The sequence below is a fragment of the Hyalella azteca genome, unplaced genomic scaffold (assembly GCF_000764305.2).
Source record: "Hyalella azteca isolate HAZT.00-mixed unplaced genomic scaffold, Hazt_2.0.2 contig4675, whole genome shotgun sequence".
Lineage (NCBI taxonomy): Eukaryota > Metazoa > Arthropoda > Malacostraca > Amphipoda > Hyalellidae > Hyalella > Hyalella azteca.
This window is the reverse complement of record NW_025934886.1, coordinates 424,747-448,241: the sequence shown is the minus strand read 5'-3', so window position 1 is coordinate 448,241 and position 23,495 is coordinate 424,747. Positions and strand designations below refer to the sequence as shown.

General features: G+C 39.8%; 4 protein-coding genes across 4 annotated transcripts in view; all 4 read right to left on the bottom strand.

Annotated features, from left to right (window-relative positions):
- LOC108673778 overlaps positions 1-729 on the bottom strand; it is a 29,629-nt gene extending 28,900 nt beyond the window's left edge. The window contains exon 1 of the mRNA XM_047880139.1: positions 716-729. Within this exon, the coding sequence (XP_047736095.1) occupies positions 716-729 (14 nt within the window). The remainder of the gene's footprint in view (positions 1-715) is intronic.
- Positions 730-5,188: 4,459 nt separating this feature from the next.
- LOC108673777 (DNA endonuclease RBBP8-like) lies at positions 5,189-7,794 on the bottom strand. Its single transcript, XM_018161647.2, has 3 exons — positions 7,784-7,794; positions 7,596-7,752; positions 5,189-6,595 (listed from the first exon to the last, which is right to left on the bottom strand). The coding sequence occupies exons 1-3, from the start codon at positions 7,792-7,794 to the stop codon at positions 6,479-6,481; spliced, it is 285 nt and encodes a 94-aa protein (XP_018017136.1). The 3' UTR covers positions 5,189-6,478.
- A 57-nt stretch (positions 7,795-7,851) lies between these two features.
- LOC108673776 lies at positions 7,852-12,831 on the bottom strand. The gene is made up of 5 exons (XM_018161646.1): positions 12,644-12,831; positions 10,797-12,359; positions 9,550-9,683; positions 8,773-8,830; positions 7,852-8,303 (listed from the first exon to the last, which is right to left on the bottom strand). The coding sequence occupies exons 1-5, from the start codon at positions 12,813-12,815 to the stop codon at positions 7,852-7,854; spliced, it is 2,379 nt and encodes a 792-aa protein (XP_018017135.1). The 5' UTR covers positions 12,816-12,831.
- Positions 12,832-20,230: 7,399 nt separating this feature from the next.
- On the bottom strand, positions 20,231-21,241 carry LOC108673775. Its single transcript, XM_018161645.1, has one exon. The coding sequence runs from the start codon at positions 21,239-21,241 to the stop codon at positions 20,231-20,233; it is 1,011 nt and encodes a 336-aa protein (XP_018017134.1).
- Positions 21,242-23,495: the final 2,254 nt, after the last annotated feature.

Genomic DNA, 23,495 nt, shown 5'->3' with positions numbered 1-23,495 from the left:
ACTCACTTGGTCCGGGGCTCCCCGGACCTGAAGTGAAATTTTTCTAAGTAAATTTTCGAAATTCGATACCAACTTTTTATGTTTTCTGGACGTTTCAGAAGATTCTCTATCGATTAGTTCGATCGAGAAATGAACTTTTCTGTGACCCGAATATGTTGGTGCGATGAAATTTTTCTAAGTAAATATAAAAATTTTATATGTAAAATTAAAAGTTTTCTCGACTTTTCAGATGATTTGCAGCCATTTATTTTTTTGAAACTGGTCCGCCGGACCGGTCCGGGTCCGGGTTTTAGTCACTCGGTCCGGGTCCGGCGGACCGGTCCGGGTCCGGGTTTTAGTCAGTACCTTAATTGTGCTAACGTTAGCTCACATCGGTGTATGATTATGACTAGCAGGTTTTTATTCTTATAGGCCTAACTGATTATTCGTCTATAGTCGATATAATAGGTTTCACAATCTTCGTGTGCAGTCGTGGACGTCACCGTCCGCCCGGGACGTGAAGCGTTTCTTAGTGTACTCAACTCTCAAGTAGACGTTCTCACGTTCCGATTCTCATACTAGTCTTCAACGTAATTTAAAAAAATACTTTACAGATGTCTAGACTTTGAGAAACTGGCAAATAAATATAATTTTCTCTAGCACGAACATAGCAAAGACGAAATTCACAATAAAAACTGCACGCTCCGCCGGCTCCGGAGCCCCATTTCTCACTCACCCTTCTATATTCATTATCTCTTTACAACTGCGGGTGGTGGGCCTGGTGGCCGTGGTGCACACTGCACACGCCGAGTATACCAGATTGCCATGTTCTAGAATGTTCTAGAACATTCTATATCAGATACCATTTTTTTTCTTGTCCAAAACAGATTAGGCTAATACCTCCAAAATATAATGAAACTTAATTGTCGTCATAAATGTTGGTTAGAACAAGGAAAGTCATTTATATCACAATTATTGTTTTTAAGTTAAAATAGAATTAGCGAAATTGAACATGTTAAATTTAATTTTGCCTGCCTGGGTACCGGAAAAGGCTCCAGCAATGGTTTGGAGGGATAATTCCTACGAAAAGGGGTATTTTTTAACAAGTTTTGCAAGTTACAACAAAAACTCGATATTGTGTCCGAGGAAAATATAGATTTTTTATCAAATATATTGTTTTATTTCAGTCATATTTTCGAAGTGTCAGAACGTAACAGAAATATACTATATAGGCTACCAGGTTTAGCAAATATTCCGGATCAAAAGTATCCATTCATACCAGACACCATCCCAACATACCAGATTTGTGAAAACTGTTATAGAAATATACCAGATGGCAACTCTGCTTCACAACTTCATTGCTGCGCTGCAGAGGTGCCAACTCTCTTAATAACTTAATAAATCATCAAAGCTAGTATTATGGATGTTTGAACATATAGAATGAATAAAAATTCACGAACTATCTAATTACTTAGGTCATACTGCCGTATGTTACGAAGCCTGAACTTATTCATGTTATTTTAATTTACAAGGACTACACTCAAGTTTGACAACGCAAGTGTCAGGTTGTGATGTCATTACTGACTATTACGTCACCTTCTGTGACGTCACTACTCGTGGGTCACCGCGTATATAAGCTGAGAAAGCGCACTGTTAGTGAGTCCCAGCAGAGTCTCAGTCTTAGGCAGACAGCCTTCAGCTGCAGTCATGCAGACTCCGGCACTCAGACCAATATGTAGTGTCGTTAACTCTATCTCCCAATCTACTGCACATACTGTGCTTGATCCTGTAACTTCTATCGAGTGTATCCCATGAACCTTTCTTCAATACTTAAGCTTAGATACACGACTTGTTATTTATCCTTCCCTGGCCGATGAGTATTTAATCTGTTATTCGGACAATTTATAAATGAACCAAAACCCCTCAGGTCTATCTACGTCTAATTAGTAGATCAGACAGATCCATTCAAGATTATGACTGTCAACCCAGAACAGAGTTATTCATAACTTTGACACAAGTGCTACAGTTTATTAATACTTATTACAAGCATATATAATTAGCGTGCATGTCTTAGAACATCCGCCATCGCTTATCAAACTAAACTAATTATCGAGTCAAAGAAAGTTCCCCGTAGATGCCACGGCCCTTGATTCACGCAGGATAGCCTGAGTCCAGCTACAAATTGAGTCAGAAAACTTGAGGCCGATTCCAGCTACAACTTGAGTCAGAAAACTTGTGGCCGAGTCCAGCTACAACTTGAGTCAGAAAACTTGAGGCCGATTCCAGCTACAACTTGAGTCAGAAAACTTGTGGCCGAGTCCAGCTACAACTTGAGTCAGAAAACTTGAGGCCGATTCCAGCTACAACTTGAGTCAGAAAACTTGTGGCCGAGTCCAGCTACAACTTGAGTCAGAAAACTTGAGGCCGATTCCAGCTACAACTTGAGTCAGAAAACTTGTGGCCGAGTCCAGCTACAACTTGAGTCAGAAAACTTGAGGCCGATTCCAGCTACAACTTGTGGCCGAGTCCAGCTACAACTTGAGTCAGAAAACTTGTGGCTGAGTCCAGCTACAACTTGAGTCAGAAAACTTGAGGCCGAGTCCAGCCACAAATTGAGTCAGAAAACTTGTGGCCGAGTCCAGCTACAAATTGAGTCAGAAAACTTGTGGCCGAGTCCAGCTACAAATTGTGCTGATGAATTGTATTTACGTACATTTCAGCTCATCAATACGAGTTACGTATAAGCAACTCCCGTCTCGCTAACCAAGTCGACTTCATTTCAAACGACGGTAGACGAAGCCCAAATAAGCGGGATCCTCATTAATAACATTATCGCTTAGTGATCACTGACTGACGCTGATCATTTCTACCATCTACAATTTCTATTCGGGGATCATCTTTACCACCCGGACAATTCCCATTCGGTTTCTTCTGAATATAAATTTATCTCTACAGTGTATATGGAAATTAAGATTGGAATATAGAACAGCCGGCAAAAACATTAATGCCACGCCGCCGAAAATTTTGAAACGCATGAATATATAAGCTATTATGTGAATGATATTGTATAATAATTCACAAAATTCAATAAAGATCACGAATAATATCTAGCAGATACATCGCTAATCACATGCAGCAATGGAGAAGGATGCAAGCATGCGATGCTTTCCAAACATGAATATCATTTCTATTTATTGCCGACGAATTTATGGTATTTGAAATGAATTGCAGATATAACGATTTGATAAGGTTTGGCCAAGTAATTGTGTGACTTGTGAGTTTCCCTTGGTCGTTGGTTTGACACTCAATTCGAATGAGACAGGAGAAACGCCGTAAAACAAAACGAAAGAACTACAAACAGAATAGTTTCTGAATAAACAATACCAGGACCACATTTTTTCTTTCTGAATAAACAATACCAGGACCTTTATGGACCACATTTTCTAAAGCAAGCAAAAATTTTTTTTTCGGTAGTTTCTTGTTAATATGGTGACTAAGTGGGTTAAAGATGAGTTTAGTATATTGAAAAAAAAAAAAAATTAAAGGCGACATTTCAGTCCACTTGGTCTTACGAGACTACAACATCGAAAGCGACCGTACAATCCATTTGGTCTTATGAGCGTAAAATATGCATGCAATTCCAAAGTTTGTTTACGTGAAAACGTTATTATTGATTGATTTTGCTGAAAATAATAGAAATTACAAGAAATTGGAAAAAATATTGTATTTTGGCCAAAAAATGCCTCATCCAAGATTAAGTTTTGCAAAGCAATTTCGTGTTTTTTCGCAGCAAAGGTGAACTTTGCATATCATGCAGTACATGTGGATGCGCCCTGTGCATTTAGGAAGTTTGCACATTCCCTTTTTCTCATTAATCTCAGGGAGATGACCGACCCCATCTTTCCGAAGTGACTGACTAGGAATTGGTTTTGAGGCATGGCCACTTGCTTTCTTCTTAGCAAAGTTGGACTGCACAGTTTCCTCAGTTGGTCGCCCTCTTTTCTTCACTACATCTTGACCAACAAACATGAGTGAATCAGCAAGATTCAGCTTGAATTCACAGAGTGAAGTCAGGTGCCGGTATCGAGTGTTTATTTTCGTTTCCACTCTGCGTCTCAGAAGCCAGCTGTTCACGACAGCCATATCAAGCATGTGGAAGATCAATCTCATGTAGTACTTTTTAAATCTGAAACTCATTCTATAGTATGACATCCTCTGGTCATGAAGGTCGACTCCACCCATGTGCTTATTGTAGGTCGATGCGATGTTTGGGATTGAGATATTTGTATACTCTCGTTTTTTCTTGTCGAATCTCCTGACTTCAGTTACAGGATGCGATGTCACAAAACTGGACAATAGACAAACAGACCGGCTGTCATTCCATTTTACAGCAGTTATAGCACTACTTCCCGCTTGTGTTTCGTGCTCATCAAAGGCACCACGATTGAGTTTTCGTAGCTGCTTATCGTCTATGAATTTCAATCCTGCCAATCTGCGTTCCTGTACGGTACCACATGCCCAAATCTTCCTAGTGGCAAGGTGCTCTACTAATTTCACCGATGAAAACCAGTTATCAAAATAGAGTTTATAGTGTCTTCCTTCAGGAATGCACTCGGCAAGCTGAAGAACAGAGTTTGCGCTTGCACCAAGGTCAGGAATTCCGGTGCGTGCAACCGGAAGAATTTTGCCAACGTAGGGAATGAAGTCGTACACCATACCAGAGGTACCAGCTAAGACGAAAATCTTATAGCCCCATTTTGATGTTTTTTTTGGAATGTATTGCTTCAGTGGAGAAGCTCCTTTGAAGGGAACCATTTGTTCGTCCACAGCTAGATGTTCTTCCATTGGTATTTTTTTGAATTTTTCGCGTAATGCATTCAAAAGAAATCTCACCTTCGCTAGCTTGTCCGTTGAATACAAAGTGTCATTTTCTACAAGATGAAGATTGGCTTTGATATCTTCCCACCTTTTGCGAGACATTACGGAAGATATCTTTTCATTCAAGGAATATTTTGCCCAATGAAGCCAAATAGGCAATTACAACATGTTTAGGTGTCGAGATATTCAATGCTAGCGCACCACCCAGCCTTATCTTTATTAGTGAACTGTTCTCATTAGGAAGGTTTGTTCACAACTCTGCTTCAAGACTGCAGGAATCACCTCCAAGACGAAATAAAGCTGTAACCGCAATCTAATTCTGTACCTACATCATATGGATAAATATCCAGCAAAATTTAGCATGGGCTGCCAGCGCATATTACTATAGTGACATTTACGCTATCTGAAAGACATTATTCTAATCATGTTATTATTACACCGTACGCGGAGTAGCAGTAGAAATGTCGGGACACTGCAGAACCTTCATGTGAAGCCAAGGGAGCGTAAATGTCCCTTATCAATAGCCCACTGCTTGACGTGCGCAACATTCAGTACAAACAATATTGCCCCTGCATAACTAGCGTAAAGAGCAGCCTCATGGCGTCAGGTGCGTAACAATATTGCTCCTGCATAACTGGCGTATAGAGCAGCCTCATGGCGTCAGGTGCGTAACAATATAGTCCCTACATAACTGGCGTATAGAGCAGCCTCATGGCGTCAGATGTAAGTACATTCTAATATTGACGGAGACGTTTGTATCCTTCGGCAAATCCTCATTACAAATTATAACATTTTGCAGCTAGCCGAGGTAATTGGTCAAAATGATCCAAATACTTGCATTCGTAGTGTAGACATCTTATTTCATCTGTAAATTTGTTACTATTAACGTATCTCGTCTACGTAGAGGGTAATTTGACTATTTGACGCAGGAAAGAAGTCAATTGCAATCATAACTAGTACAATTTTTTATATTCTTCCCTGGCATGTATTTTTTTAAGTGTAATTTCTTTGCTCCCACTGGTATACTACCCTTATTCCCTGCTAAAAAAAAGTACTGCACATTCGTGATGAGGGAGAGCAGGCCAAGTCGATGCAAATATGACAATTTTTTTCTAAGGATATTAAAAGAATGAGATTGTATTATCCTAGTTCATAACGCTGCCAACTTTTAATTTTCGTTTGTTTGCTCTAGCAATGTGCACTTGCTATTCTTACAAACATAGTTCAAATATGAACACGTGGCGATACCCGAGAAGGATCCTCCGCATAGAGCATCCAGTCCCGAGAAGGATCCTCCGCATAGAGCATCCAGTCCCGAGAAGGATCCTACGCATATAGAGCACCCAGTCCCGAGAAGGATCCTCCGCATATAGAGCACCCAGTCCCGAGAAGGATCCTCCACATAGAGCACCCAGTCCCGAGAAGGATCCTCCACATAGAGCACCCAGTCCCGAGAAGGATCCTCAGCATAGAGCACCCAGTCCCAAGAAGGATCCTCTGCATAGAGCACCCAGTCCCGAGAAGGATCCTCAGCATAGAGCACCCAGTCCCAAGAAGGATCCTCTGCATAGAGCACCCAGTCCCAAGAAGGATCCTCCACATAGAGCACCCTCTGGGAAGCTCAAACATCATCGTCGTCGTCGTCACTGGCGCTCATGTCAGGTCTCCAGAAGTCCTGCGGTGTGTTGGGGAGCAGCTTGTGCTTACTGCGATGCTTCGAGCAGCGGTTCATGTGCATCTGTCAACAGGTTTACATCTATTAAATAAAGGCAACAGTCTTGAAATACTCAAAGTGGTTATGAGTTGCGAATATTTGACATGCAAACTCTTGCATGTAACTGACGTAGTAACGTCTACACTGCAATAAATAACCCATTATTAGATTATCTATTCTCCTCAGTTCAACGATCAGTGATTATTTTATTAAATGACTTGAAGAAACTTTGATCTTTGAGATCTTAAGCATAATGATTTAATATATTACTAAACAAAGACCGTTCCAAATCGCCGGAGTGAAGTTGATGTGAACTTAACGAAGAGCTGCATAGATAGCAGAAACGAAATAATTGCACTGAGTGGCCGCCTATATGCCGCCTTTGATTTAAATAATTTTGTTCAGGGAAAGAAAGAAAGGACTGTAAACATTCAATCTGCAGTAAAGAATTGCCCTATACCTAGATAGCTTGATGTTGAATAGATACATAGATAGCTTGATGTTTAATAGATACATAGATAGCTTGATGTTGAATTGATACATAGATAGCTTGATGTTGAATAGATACATAGATAGCTTGATGTTGAATAGAAGTCCCACTTTCATTTGCAGGATTTATCAAGCGCATCAGATGCGTAATTCAATTTGAAGTGCAGTCAAGACTTTCAGGGTGCGGCAAGGAAAATGTTCAAGTCATAAATTAGTACGTTTCGACGCATACCTCAACATTAACACAAGCTAATGTGCTGCGTGGTTCTGGGTGATCTCTGGATTGGACAGATTACATCTGTAGTCCTTTTTGAGGGAATAAATATTTAACTGAATTTAATTATACAAATGACAAATGAATAAGATGGTAAAATTCAACCGTCTTGGTTATTCCTGAACTGAAAGAAATATTATAATGTCTAAGACCTAACTAGTACTGTAATATTGTAATAGTACTGTAATATTAAAATGTCTAAGTCCTAACTAGTACTGTAATATAATGTCTAAGACGTAACTAGATAAAGGCAAGACAGACCGCCAGCTCCTGAGATGAGAGGTTGCGGCCCTCGTAGTACTGCTGGCACTGGGCGCACGACCAGCCAGGCAGCTGACGACGCTGTGCCCTACGACGCTCCACGGCGCCCTGGTGCGCGTACGACGGCGAGGCTGTGGTCCGCGGCACGCGGTCGAAGCTGCCATAAAAGGTGCAAGTGTCACAACAACATTACACACATGTTTTAGTTACACACAGGTTTTAATACAAACAATAAGCCTCTTTACTGAATGAAATATTATGTTACCACAGAGAGTCTAGAAGACAGGCGTCCTGTTGTTCTCGTCTTGCCTGCCGTCTCCCGAGGTAACAACGAGGCTTCATTATTCGTTGCTGATGAGCTAACAACGCGACATTCTTTCTGTAGCAGAACGTTGCAAGGTCTGCTACCAGAAGACGAGTGTCCAGGGCCAGGTTTGGAAATTGAAGCACCTGCGCTCAAGAACTTTTTTCCTGACGAGTTTGTCTGAGTTTCAAGCTGCACCTCGCCAGTTCCTGCAACACTTCCTTCAGCGGGACTATTCTCAACTGTAATTTGATGTTGACTTGGTAGCTGCAAGTATTCCAGAGACTGGCTCTCAGTTAGCAGACTACAGCTGCTCGGCAGCTCCTGTCCTGAGTTAGAGAGTTTCTTCTCTTGATGTGAAGAGCTTTTGAACTTCTTGGCAAATTCTGCACCTTCTGCTAATGCTGTGTAAGGAAACAAAGCAATAATTCTGTTAAAAATGATTGACAAGAAATAAAAAACGGAGGGAGTGCCAAACAATGTCACAATAAAAAAGGAGCAACCTTATGTTAAGTTGCCAAGATTTCATATTTAAATAGGTATTTAAAATATTTAATATTTAAATATTAAAAATATTATTTAATATTAATATTAATATTAAATATTTGAAATCTTAAATATTTTTAAAAAATATTTAATATTTCATATTTAAAATATTTATTAAGTTGCTAGCAACTAGGTTTAGCCTAGGTATTCTTATTTCTTGCTAGATTCAGTTAACACCAAGTGAGAATGAATGATCATTTATGTGCAGGATAATACAGCACTCACCAACATATGCCAAACAATAGAATGTGTAATGGCAATGATTAGCATTGATGACTCAAGATATCAAAGAGAATAACAGGCTTTAAGTAAATGGATGAGACTTGCCATCACTCGTGCGCTTAGTTGATGAGTGAGCCACATCACCAGCAGGAGCAGAAGCGCCCTGTGAGGTAATTTGCATTACTCTGCTGCAGTGAAAAATGGGCACTGACAAATGAAAGCATTTAGTTACAACAAACAAGAGAAGAATAGGCAATGAAAAATGAAAGGCAATGACAAATGAAAGCATTTAGTTAGGTAAACAAATATTGATCATATCTAGAAATTTAGATTGAATCATTAACAGTGAATTTGATTGAATTACTATGCCCCATGAATCAACTCTAAAATTAAGGTCAGCAGATACAAACATTTCTGGACCTGCAGATCTGATTAGTTATGTGTCAGCATACAAGTGTTTCTGTGTCAGCATACAAGCGTTTCTGTGTCAGCATACGAGTGATTCTGTGTCAGCATACGAGTGTTTCTGTGTCAGCATACGAGTGTTTCTGTGTCAGCATACGAGTGTTTCCGTGTCAGCATACGAGTGTTTCTGTGTCAGCATACGAGTGTTTCTGTGTCAGCATACGAGTGTTTCTGTGTCAGCATACAAGTGTTTTTGTGTCAGCATACGAGTGTTTCCGTGTCAGCATACGAGTGTTTTTGTGTCAGCATACAAGTGTTTTTGTGTCATGTGTCAGCATACGAGTGTTTCTGTGTCAGCATACGAGTGTTTCTGTGTCAGCATATGAGTGTTTCTATGTCCTTGGATACAAATATCCCAGCAGTCTGACATAACCATGATATGCTAACAAGGGCCACTACCAGCCCTAACAAAAGTACCTGCGGTGGCAACAGTCTGTGGCAAGTCAGGGCCCGCAGCGCCGGGTGCTGCTGCTGCACGCGTTTCCTGTCGTCTACAGTTTTTGTTTCAAGACTCCTTGCCTTGGCCTCCAAGATTTGAATGTCATCTTCTTCTGTTACGAAATAATGTTTGTGAGAAATATGTGACGAGTGAAAATTTTAAATAAATTACTCTATGAAAATAATACAAATAACAATGCAAAGTAAACAGCAGAGCAAGAAGGTTTACTCTGACAATGAAGGGACCTTAAATTTATTGAGTTTAATTTTAAATTATTATTTTAGCAACATTCAGGCAAGGTTTTACTTGATAAGCAATCTTTATAATTTAGACCTATTTTTACAGTTTACCTCAGGTTTATTTTTAAATCTCCTAGAAGGTTCAGTTTTACATCTGAAAACTTTGAAATCAAAACAAAATTGATACAAAAGTGGTAATGTCATAACATCACCTATACCAAGAGAGAGTATATATATAGGTACCTTGCCAACTTGCCTATACTAAGAGAGAGTAACTAGATATATGAATTATAGAATTGAAGTTCAATTTTTTAATATACATAAAGTTTTACTCGCAGTCTAAAAGAGAAACCAATCATCTTGTATCAATTGCAATAGTATTGGTCCTATTTCTTCAGCGCCAACACTTCTGTTCTCCAGCAGCGACAGCAGAAACTCTCAGTGATGTCAAATATATATTTATTGGTTCACTTTCATGCAATATTAGTGTTCATTGTGTATATGTTAGACATAGTACATATGTATACATTAGTAAAAGCAAAAAAATAATAACTGAGGAAGCTTGCTCCTTAATTTTGCAATAATAACTTATTATTATTATTCATAATAATATTATCATAATTATTCATAATATTATCTACCTAATTAATTCTAAGAGTTTCCTAAATGGGCTGAGGATTTCAGAAATTCTTTATTAAATTTATTGATAAATGATATCACCTATGATCAAGTGTGGTTAGGTGGTGTTTAGTTTGCTCTACACCAAAACATGTTAAAAATTAAATCAGTTCACATTAATTTAATAGAAAAATCAACAAGCAAGCTTGACATCATCCAATAATGCTAGTCATCCACTCAAATTAGGAGAGAAGTATTGACACTGCCAGTAGTGACACTGCCAGTAGTGACACTGCCAGTAGTGACACTGCCAGTAGTGACACTGCTACACTGCTAAGTACAGCACACCTCGAGAATAAGTTATTAACCTGCATTTCCTCTGACTTTGGAGACAATGAAGCTTTCTTTTGTAAGTTTAGTCTGTATGCAGTTTTTCTTGATGGAAGCTTCAACAGAATTAAGCGGCTTCTTCCAATTGCAGTTGCTGCTGTAGGCTCGAGTGAGGCGGCTTCTTTTGATGACTGAGCAGTTTGATGCTTTTCTTACACACATTTTTTTGTGTATCACATTTTGTTCTTGTTTGGAAGTTTCAATTTGATTTCTAATGACATCATCTGATCTTTTTGCTTCTTCCTTTGACTTTGATGAATCATAAGAAACAAATGACAACTCTGAGCTTGAATTAAGAACTGAGTTTATAAGTTGTCCTTCATTTTCACTGGCACCTGCATCAAGATCAGTAATTTGGCTAATTTGATCACAAATGCTATTATTTTCAGAAACATTTTCTTTAGAACACAAGTTTTGGGAACCCAATTCTTCAAAACTTGCTTGAAATAAAGATCTTTTTGAAGAGCAGTTTTTAGACTTGATGCAAGAATCAGTGTCTGAACTATTTAGACTTGTTTGTTGATCATAATTAACAGATTCCACAGAGGCAGGCTGAGTCTTTTCCCTTTCAATTGCAGGCCGTGACTCAAACAAACTCTCATTTTCAGTGGCCAAAATATCTCCAGGAATAATTTCTCTATTGCCAGCAGTAGTTGCAACCTTAGATTTTGGAGATGAGTAAATAATTTCAGCCGCAGTTTTATTGTTCATTGCTTCTCTAGGAATTATATTTCTTTTACAGGGAAGCAATTGAAGAAGTGACGGAGAGCCACTAATGTCCATGCCACGTCTAGGAGACAATGTACAGCAGCTGTTCTGACCAGGGGAAACTGAGAGAAGTTCATTTTTCCTGTCATTGATAATACATCCTCCAGCACATGGTAAACTTTTTAAATTGTTTTCAAAACCATTAGAGCTTGAAGAACTAATGAATGTTGGAGAATTTCGGCTTGAACTGAATTTCCCCAACACTGGACTTGTTTTTGCAGGTACTATTGTGTATTGAGATAAGCCATCAACATCCTCTGAGGACTCCTCAAAAATGTCACTGCTATCCTCACTGCAAGGATCTGAAACTGCCACATCGATGGCATCCATTGTCTCTGCAATGTGCCCACCATTATCTGAAATAATTGATTCTACTATATCAATGTCTTGTGTTTCAGGAGCATATATGGTTTCAAAAATTTTGCCACCCTTGAATTTTGGTAACCTCTTGAGAGCTGTCAAACTTGCATTGCAGGACGGATGTTTGACTCCACCTTCCAGTTGATTTTCTTTTGTGGAAGAGCACACGTTTTGCTTTGTTTTTTCACCCAGAATTGTGGAACTACAAGAAGTTGAGAGATCAGACTGTTGCTCACTACTCAGAGACGTGGCCACAGTACCACAAGAGATCTGTAGACTGGAGTCTTTATCTTTTTCCATGATCAGCCGAGTCTTACCAGAGCACTCAGGACAAAGCTCACTTACTAAATTGTTCAACTTTGTTTGCTTATTTTGTAAGCTAATCCTAGCCTCCTTGTGCTGGGTTTGCAGATCTAGGGAAGAAGATTAAGAAATGATACAGTAAATACACTTCAGTTCTAAATTAGTATTATTAAAGCCTTAAATATTTAATCACAATGTCCAGCATTCTAACATAAACCTCTGATGCTCTACTAATACCTCCACAACTATATAATGCTGAGGTAGAAGGCCTGAGTATGGAAGGCTATCTTGTGACATAATAATTGGTCATAACTATTGCATACAAATTTTATTCAGCAATTAAGACTTTAATGGGACATTTGATACATATACATGCAGAATGGACATAACATACCTCTGAACATGACAAATAATGTCTTCAGCAGAATTGTTGGACCATCATTACATTTTGAGGGAATGCTTGTGCTAAGGAGACTCTTGTGGAGTTGATGATTGTCTGAGAGCTCATGGAAGAATGTAGCAAATGGATTGGATCCTTTTTTGGTATGAATTTCCAAGTCACTCATTGTGCAATAAGAAAAGCTGAAACAAATTCAACAGCTGATTAAACAACTTTCATGCATTATCAGTCAATAAAAGCTGAAATTTCACAATCATTCAAGCATGTTTAAAGTATGTTGGATGCAAATGCAAATACCAGTTGAATTTAGATCTTTTATACAGAGTACCGTCAACCAGGGCTACTCGGGACAGATTTGAACGATTAGTTTTAAATAACAGTTAATAACTTCTTATTGCACAACAATATTGATAAACCAGGGATGATCGCATATGAACAGGGAGCATATCTTTATATCTAAAGAAAGAACCGATTGTGAAATTGTTTACCAGCACAATATGAAGATTGACATTTGGGAAGTATCTATTGAAAAAGACTTTTAATTCTTTTGACATAGCTGTTGTTTCTTTATTTTATGAATTATTTATATGAAATATATCAACTGGACAAAAAAGTCATTAGTACATTAATACATTGAGGGGTTTTTAGATTTGATTAAAATTTCATGGTAATGCAGGATATTAAATCTTTTTGGAATATCTGAATTTCTCAAAGGTATTCTTATATTATTTTACATTATTACATAGGTATTATATTTCTATCATAAATTTGAAATGCTTAAATGGAGTTTTGACAAGTGATTGAGTTTAAAAAGGCTTTTTAAGCTGTATATCTAATGATTAAAATTATAAGAGTAGGCAAGATGCAAGAAATTAGGCAAGGGCCATAGCCTAGGAAATAAGAGATAGCCTAAGTGAAATTTTCAACAAGGACTGGTCACTGGTGGTGGCATTTTCATCTCATTCTTCTGACTCATTCTGGCTGACATCTCATTCTGGCTGACTTCTGCCAAATTTTCCTGTTTAGAGAGAAATTATAATTGTACAATAGTACATGCCAATTTGGAAGATCAGGCATAATTGTCCTAATATTTCATATTAAGTTCTTTTTAAAGTTTTTTTTTTTATTTTGTTGGCAAAAATATGCCAATTTACATAATTTTAACTTGAATTTTAACTAAATAAATTCATCAAGGGCCATTGAAAATGGTGAAATCAACAGTAATTCAGTTCATCAGCATAGGATTTTTTGTCTCAAATTCTTGTAATCGTGTTCATGTGTTGTTTTGAGGCTGGGTTTTGGCTCAATTTTCCAGTTTGGTTTGCACCTGCAACTTCTGCAAGGCCCAACCTAACATTTTCTGGGTTAAATTAAAAATGGAATAATTGCTAAAAATAATAAATAGGTATTAAGCTAATGAAATTTTTATTTTATTTAGACAATTGAAAAACTTCAGTGCTGTTTTGAAAATGCAATATTTTCCAAATTGTATTTTAGATTGGAATTTTCCACTAATGAATATTTTGAGGCTCCAACTCAGTACCTAACTCTTAATAATATAGGGGTAAACGCGGTATATTCCAACATCGTAGGTAATTCCGTCACCTCTCCAGCTTTTCCTTTATATTAAGCTTTGTTTTAGTTACATGCGTTCATTGATGGTTGAAATGGTGACGTCATTACGTTCCGGAAGGCAGGAATCATAATGGTCCATTACATCCTGGGCAGTAGTGGTCTTCGGCAGGCGACCCATGTGGCGAAGTTTTTGACATGTTGGCATTGACGGTAGAATATTTATAGTCGGAAGATGAAAAAATTTAAACTCATTTCTGCGGTATATAGATGATGTGGTCCTTGCAAGACTAATCTAAATATTAAAAGTCAATACTATAAATTTATCACAACTTTTGAATGCGCAGGAAAATAATATATTGCCTATCATTACTTGCATAGGAAATAAAATTTATTTGTTCAAAGTGAAATCTTGAAGTGACTCACACAAGAAGGCTGAATATATCGAGAAGCTGTGCTGTAACCTAAAAAAATAGTGCTAAATGTACTGCTCTTTAGAAGTGAAAACTATACTCGATTATACGCTCTGTCAGCTCTGCCGTCCGTGGTTCTTGATTAATACGAGTCGGCAATTGGATATAGTCCCATGGTTCAATCAAAGTGTAGCCCAGATTAGGCGGCACTCGCTAGTGTTGCCACCTAAACCGAAGTGTTGACACAGTTTCGTGTCAAAATTTGAGTGTACACGTCTTGGGCAAAACTGCATTTGGGTGCACTCGTCTTGGATAAAATTGAAGGACCAAATTATCATAAAAAAACGAGAGTTACATTTTTCATAAAAAAGGCCCAAAACGGATGAAAAGGCCAAATCAAATTTTTCAGGCCAATGCATTTAAAAAAGGCCACATTTGCGAAATTTGGCCTGAAAAAGGCCCATCTGGCAACACTGGTCTCAGGCTCAAGACTACAGCGCGTATCGCCGGATTTCGTGAGTATTTCGTAACATACCGTCCTCCGAATGTTTCCGTAGGCTTTCCCTTCAACAAGAAAAATCTAAATAAATGTGCGTTTGAGATACTAAATAGCTATACAATATAACTACTTTGAAAGGAGTAAGTTTTTTCATAACTGAATTTTATTTGCAGCAAGTTCTCAACGAAAACTTTACCTCAGTAAAATTTTCATTCATTAAAATTAATTACAGTTCATTGAAATTAATTAGATAGATTATATATTTTGCTTAATTTCTGAATAAATTTGCACAGATTAACATAATGTGCAATTTATTGATATTTTTTATATAAAATCAATGTTAAAAGGAATCGAGAAATTCTTGGGTGAAAATGTTTCCCGCAGAGTCCATTAGAGAATTGAGAAAGTGAGCAGCACTCAGCTTGTATTTCTCCCTAGTTATGACCAAAAATAGTTGTCGTCTGGGAATAAACAGCAAAAATATCGTGAGAAACTAAGCTTAAAATAAACTTTTGTTTCAAGGTGTAGAGTCTTTCCAGTTTACCAAATTCGGTGGCGTGTGTGCGGTGTGTCTTCACAATTAGTGTTACTTCACCATCTGACGATCAAAATTGGCTTGGCAAGTTGGCACAAAAACGTGAATACGACTTTACGAGCTCATTTCAGTGCGTCCACGCTGACGAAGCGCAGTCCTAAGGTATTATAATAAGACGATTGAAAATCAACAAGAGTCTGATTATTGACTTTCAAACTGCGTTGTAGATAGTTAGGACTAACATAGAAAGAAGATGTAGGTCAAAAATATGCCGCAAAATTTTGTTAGCACACCATTTTTGCTTCACTTTCGAAGCATTATTGTCATTTGACTTGTCATTCTTTTCAATTAACTGACTATCATAATTGAAACACGGCACCTGATGCGTATTTTGTACGACAGTACGACTACCTACGAAAATTTTTTACTATTTCTCATTTTTTAAGATAATATGTGTTGTTTATTTAAAGACACGATGATGAGCTTGTCCCCTATTTTTCTCGATGGACCACAAGCAGCAACGACAGAAACTCCGGCGTTATTTGATCTTCGGTAAAACTTTCCAAAGTTAGGACGGGCTCAATTTTAGCAGTAAACATTTTACTGTCGATGTAGTTTATTGATAATTATTTACGCCTCTTTCTTCTAAGAGTATTCTAAATTTTACTTCCATAACTTTAAACAGAAGAAAAACGCCAGAACATTACTATCGGCTAAAATTAGTGTTACTATCGGCTAACATTTGCCTTGGATTAAACTGGAAGCACTGAAATCTTCTCATTTCAGCCAAGTGACTACTGTGACGGACGACGGTAACCCGAGGAAAGCAAAAATAAACAATCTTGTTTCTTCACTATTTACTGCAGGAAGGTTCAACTTTAAATCTACGAATAAAAATACGAATGGAATATTTGAATGATTAAATACCAAAATGATACGAGTGAAATATTTTAGATGGGATAATTCTAGTGAACCTGTGATCGATATCATGACGCTAGCATGGTCGAAAACTATTTTTTAATTCCACAACATAACAGAGTAAGCTCACATTACTCATTACACAGCTAAAAATGCTACCGAGGCCTAATAAATGACGCTAACACGTGCATTAAAAAGTCATCTAATGAGTCTGGATTCAGGCCTTAACCTTACGCGCAACACAATCTTGCGAAACGCGAGATTGTGAAACGCTAGAGTATCCTAGCTTCGCGGAAGCAGAGTTTGTCGGATGGTTTCCTATAAAATCGGAGCACTAAACACAATAAATAATGATATTATAACTAGCGTATACGCGAAAAACATTAGCCGCTAATACTATCGGCTATTATTAGCCGCTAATACTATCGGCTATTATTAACCACTAATACTGTCGGCTAATATTAGCCGCTAATACCATCGGCTATTATTATCTCCCTGTACAGGCGCCTTCACTGTGGTCGGAGTTGAGGTGTTCTAGATGCTGTCATTAGCTGCTGGATATTAACGAACTTGACATAGTTTGTGAGGCAATAGTTTGACGACTCTAAATAGTAACGTTTATGGAAATGAGTGCTGGGAGTGACTGGCAGCAGAGTGCGCTGTTGTGGCTGCAGGAGAGCGGCGTGCTGGTTGCCGTGGAACGCGCGATGAGGGAGAGGAGTGCCCAGGCGAGACCTGCTGTGGTGTTGAGCATCACACTTCCTCTGGACCTGACGCTACTGCACCATATCAGCCGTGAGTACTGCACACCACCAGTCGTAAATACTGCACCATATCAGCCGTGAGTACTGCACACCACCAGTCGTAAATACTGCACCATATCAGCCGTGAGTACTGCACACCACCAGTCGTAAATACTGCACCATATCAGCCGTGAGTACTGCACACCACCAGTCGTAAATACTGCACCATATCAGCCGTGAGTACTGCACATTACCCGTCGTGATTAATGCATCACATCTGTACTGGGGATCGCAGTAGTCATAAATTAAGAACATATATAAATTGTAAACGAATCCCGCCTGGCTCCATTACTTTGCTGAGCGCAAATTACCTTATTTTCTACAGCCGACTTGGCGGACATGGTGTTCTGGGAGCCGCTGAGAGCCATGCGCAACTTCCAGAAGATCATCCACGCCTGCTGCGTCGCGTACGCCCTTAACGCGCCCTCCTGCAGCAGCACGCGGTGCCTGCCCGTACAGGACTTGCCCTCCCAGGACCGCCTCTCGCAGCACCTCCCTTGGCGACGTCCTGACACAGGCGTAGGAGACACAGCGACGCTGTCTCCAGACGACCGTGACCTCGCAGGCATCAGCATTTATGTGCCAGGCGCTCAAAATGACCCCCCGAAGACTGTGAGTGAGCCAGACTTTGGCTTGAAGTTGGCGGAATCACTCGACCTGTTCGACCAAGATGAGTCCATGTTTGAGGACGAGGCGGGCAGCGACCCACAAAGAAACTATAAACTGAAGACCTCCAACACTAGTACCTCTGATACCCTTGGGCAGCGAGATATGGACGGCATGATGGACGAGACGTGGAGCGTGGACGGGCGGATGGACAAGACACAGGGCGTGGACAGCATGATGGACGAGACTCGGGGCGTGGACATCATTATGGACGAGACGTGGGGCGTGGACGGACTGATGGACGATACACAAGGCGTGGACGGGCAGATGGACGAGACTCGGGCTGAGGATTTGGACGCGACGTTGACGTCGCTAGCGTCACACAAGCCCATTGCTAACGAGCCAGCGCTGCTGCTCACCGAAGCTCAGGTGAGCTCACGGCTGGGAACAGTCTGGCGATGTTCAAATAAAGGGATGGTATTATTGGCGCACTTTATATTATATAACAAGAGTATAACACCTTTTTAATCCTAAGAGATTTCAATGATCTTTTCTTTAATCTTTAATCTTTTCAATCCTAAGACATTTCGCGCGATGTAACAAGATATGCGCGTTAAGGAGAGCGTGGCCCCACACGATGGTATGAGGTATGAGGATGAGGATGGTCTGGTATGAGGTATGAGGATATCGACTCGGAGCTTACACACGCATCTACATCATCATTTGCGAACGTTAAAGAGTGCTGATGAAGATCACAGATGACCTAGACTGCGAGAAGTTACAGGATGACCTATCGTCAATCTACGATTGGGCCCTAGTGAACAATATGCAGTTCAACGGCACCAAGTTCGAAGTAATGAGATACAGAGTCCGCACAGAGATCGGGATGCCACATCGCTACTTGGCATCAGATGGCACAGAAATTGAGGAGAAGCAACTAGTTCGAGATCTCGTCCAATGATTACACTCTTCAGAGCCCTCGTGCTCTCCAATTTTGAATACTGCTGCTAGCTTTGGGCACCGCTCTGGGTGGGCGCGCTGCGGAACTTTAGTCAGTTAGCGGACCTTCACGTCTAGGATCAGCTGCATGTATGAGGGAACTTGAGCTGTATTACTGGGACAGGCTGAAACACCTGGGACTGTACCCAAAGGAGAGGAGAAGAGAAAGGTATATTATATTGTACACTTGGAAGATGAAAACCGTACTGGCTCCCAATTATGAGAGTGAGACCTCTAGAATAATGACATGTTATAACGAAAGGAGGGGGAGGCTGTGCAGGATTCCTTATGACTTTATGATGAGTTTAGGACTTCGTAGTCCCCGATCACGCTGATGCGCCGCCTTCGTCGTCCTCCGTCTCCGAGTCGTCACTAGGCAGGTCACCCCGCCCTCGGGTCCCGGATGTAACGTTGGCCGTATTCCGTATATTTGCCCTCCTTTGGGCCAGCTGATGCAAGATGCTGTTCCCCCATTTAACGGTCCCCCCACACGTTGGCATGAGACAGCGCATGATCCCACAGGTACTGGTGCGCATGCGCGTGACGGGGGCGCCGCCTGAGCGGCCATGGCGCGTGTGGACGGCACAACAGGCGCGACAGGGACGACAGGGACGACAGGCCGCCCCTCGCCTGGTGCTGCTGCTGTGCAGGGTGATGGGCGTCTCGGTGCCGCCCCAGCCTTACACGTGAGGGCGTTGAGCGCTTACGATGATTAATTGCCTGGGAATGTTGAGGTATCAATTATAATGAATATCAAATGAAATGCTGAGAAAATAAATAATTGCCTAGGAATGTTGAGGTATCAATTAATGAATATCAAATGAATTGCTGAGAAAATAATGAAAATGATAAATTTTCGTGGTGACATAACGTGCTGACGTGTTGACACGTCACACATGGCGCCCGTGTCAGGAGGTGGGCGCGGTATCGCTGCAGACGAGGGCGGCGGTGCGTGGGCGCGTCCCGCGACCTGCACGTCGTCACGGCGCCTCACGCCGCCCCCCCACACGTCTGCACGTCAGTGGTGACTACACTGCCTCGTCTCTGTGGCGTGTGTGGCGTGTGTGGGACTCATCTGTGGCTAGTGTGGCTAGTGTGTCTCATGTGGCTAGTGTGTCTCATGTGTGGCTCATGTGGCTAGTGTGTAACTTATGTGGCTAGTGTGGCTAGTGTGTCTCATGTGTGGCTCATGTGGCTAGTGTGTAACTTATGTGGCTAGTGTGTCTCATGTGTGGCTCATGTGGCTNCACATTTATATGTTGTTGATGTGCATACTTCTTTGGAATGGTTTCCTGCGCAGAGCAGGCAGCGCACGGGTGCTGTGCATCCACTGGAGAGGTGTCTTGGTTTTTGACATCTGTAGCATCTGAGTGGGGGTGGGTTGTAGACTCTAACTTTGTATGCAATGAAGCCAAAGAGGACTTTTTCTGGGAGTTGCTTTCCTTCAAAATCCACTTTTAGGACCATGGACTCTTCTTTCAGTGATCCAGAAAATTTTGGCAGTCTAGTTATCTTGACTATTTTGCAGGGTTGTTTCTGTAGGTCTAAGAGCTCTTCTAGGTTGACGTCCAGACCCACTGGTCCAATGACACCCGAGCACGAGTTGATAAGATCCAAAGTTGGTCTGTAACATTTTACTTGCCAGTTCCCAAGTTTGGTTATTGAAAGGAGTTTTTCTTCTTCCTGTTTTTCAGAGGGTTTGAATTCCACTGCAACAATATTGCGCCTCTTGTTAATGCGGACATCATGGATTGAGGAATCATGGATTACTTTTTGTAGTTCTCTTGCCACTGAGATGGGGTCCAATGAGATTTTTCTTGTGTCCGGAGACAGTTGTTTGATTATCACTGTGTTGTTGTTTCCAGATGATTTATCAGTTGCATTGGTTGGAAATGATTTGTATTGAGTTCGTTTGGCAGACAATCTAGGAGCTTTAATGGTGTTAGCGTTAGCAGGAGTAGCTGTTGGTTGGATCAAGCTGTCTGATTCTTGTTCAGATTCAGTGCCGATCTGCCGTTTGTGCCTTCTGGTATTAGGGGACCCTTCTTGTACGTCCATGCTTGACCTAGTTCTAGTTGTTCCATTATTTTCTAGCACCTTAGTCTTGGGTCGATGGCCAGTGATGTCTTCATCCGAAGATGCTTGGAGTCCAGATTGCCGGAGAGGGCCAGCAGGATCTTGTGTCGGAGTTTCCGGGACAATGTTCTCATCATCGCTGTTAGGCATGTCAGACTCTGACTCTGCCATTATCATTATGCATTTATTACCTTCAATAACAATTCACAAGTAGCAACTTACACAGTTATACAAAAAAAAAATATTGAATAAATGCTAATATAAATAATAAATATAATGGAGCAAATAGTTAAAGAAAAATTTATATAAATTTTTTTTCCAATAGTGGTACAGAGATGAAATATAGGCTAATATGAATAGAAAAAGTTTACGCAGCAAATGGTACAGCATAAATAAAGTCAAAATAATATTGATGTTGACAGCGCCCAGCGGCACAGCCTACCTAGTTATATTACCAAATTCCAAACCTCAATTCAAAACTATGCAGGAATCCTAACTGATTGGACTCGAAACACAAAATATACACTTGACACACTACACAGTATATGTAAAGATGTAAATGCAAATAAAAAAATAAATAAATAAATCACATTGACAAGTTGTTTAATGATGCAGCCATGATTTCATGAAAAATAATATAACTTTAATATGCAAGAGATGATAATAGTGAACTAAAATGATGGGATTTTAACTACCGTACCTAAATTCAAACCTTGGCTGGCCCACAAACCTACTCCTACCTACTACCTCTTCTCATGGAGAGAAGAGGAGGGGGGAGGGGCGAGAAAGCCAGCCGGGTTCTTGACTCTGGACAGGACCCTCACTAAATATACTCGAGGTATATATAGAAGTATAGTCCAAGATCAAGTTAAACGTGAATTATCAATTATTATTTGCCGGTTAACTTTACGCAATCAAGGGAGATAGACACTAGAGATGTTCACTCGATGAACGCAGCTGACTCTCTCCAACGAAGACGGCTGTTTTGATGCGGAAGATGGACGAAGTTTTATTTAACGGATTTGCTATCCATCATAGCGGATACGAAATTCTGCAAACTCACTGAATAACCATCCAAAATATGTCCAATTGAATAGCTGTTTTCATGAATAGAGTAACTTAATCACAATGAACAATTTTCATTTGGAAGGTTAAATCAGAATTAAAATGTAGTTGAAGTTGTAATAGTACCGTCTTCATTATTCTTTTCAACTGTTTAGTCGACTATAATGCTCAATCTGAATGTCCATCGAAGGCTCGAAGCTATAAAGCAGAGCGAACTACAAAAAATTAGAATTTAATGGTTTCTATTTCCTTCTGCGTAACACATTCATTTTATAATAGTAAATAGTTACGTTTTCGATAGGGTGCCATGATTTTAAAGGAATTATCCGCCGTGCAAAAACCTAATACAAGTCCAAAACTTTTATGTGTAAGTTCAGCGTCGAATATGCGAGTACCGAACTGTTTTCATGTGTATATTAATAAATACAATATAAAGCCAGACTGTGACGCACCTGTCATTCAGAACGACGTCTCGGACAAATTTATGGCGCGTTGTTTGTTGCTGGTAGTTGTTCGCTGTACGTAAGTTAATTAAGTACTAGGCTATTCAGAGTGTTTCGTCGTACTTTAAACAAATTTCGTTCCTACTGGAGGTTTTCTTCAAAAAATCTATACTGGGACCAATCGTACATTCAACAAGAAGTATCATGAATGAGCTCAATCAAATACAAGAAATATTCCCAACTTTTATTTCGCGAATTGAATAGGTGATCTATCAGAATACAAACTTCCAACGTTTCTCGACACTTGGAGACGATCAAATATTTTCTCATAGAACATGATCATTTTATAAAAAATAAGCTTCATTTAAGAAATAAGTAATATATTTCAGCTCTCATGCGCTGCTAAATTCGCCTCCCATGCAAATAATGAAAATTATAGAAAGGAGTTGCGTTATGACGAACATGGCTGCGAAACATACCACAATTATATTTCCCCAGAGCGTTGAAATTTGTTTTTAAATATTAAATACCCCTATAATTAGCATTAATGGTCAGGGTTGCCGACTGGTATATGAACAACTTGACTGATACCACCAAAAAAAAATTCGAATCGATTTTACATTATGCAAGCATGTTTAACCAATAAATGTGCCAGAACATCGATATGCATGTCGTGCTCAAATTTATGATGTGCGATAGAATTCATCGGCATATGATTCACAACAAGGAGAAAAATGTATATATAGCCCAAAAATTGGCAAAATCAAGTTACAATCGAGGGCGAAATTCATTGCGAAATTAGTGGTTGACTAGTACATTATTATATTAAAGAATACATATCACAAAAGAATATAGATGAATAGAGTACATTCCAATCAGGTCTCTTATTTATGGAACGTAAAAACTTTGTCCAAACT

Bases quoted from the DNA above. Each gene is read 5' to 3' on its own strand.
- LOC108673777 (XM_018161647.2), bottom strand. The intron at 6,596-7,595 runs GTCTGTCTTGCC...ACCTGTTGACAG, and splicing joins TCTCATCTCAGGAGCTGGCG to ATGCACATGAACCGCTGCTC.
- LOC108673776 (XM_018161646.1), bottom strand. From the start codon at position 12,815: ATGAGTGACTTGGAAATTCATACCAAAAAAGGATCCAATCCATTTGCT. The intron at 12,360-12,643 runs GTATGTTATGTC...CTTCTTCCCTAG, and splicing joins ATTATTTGTCATGTTCAGAG to ATCTGCAAACCCAGCACAAG. The intron at 8,304-8,772 runs GCAAGTCTCATC...TTCCTTACACAG, and splicing joins AACTAAGCGCACGAGTGATG to CATTAGCAGAAGGTGCAGAA.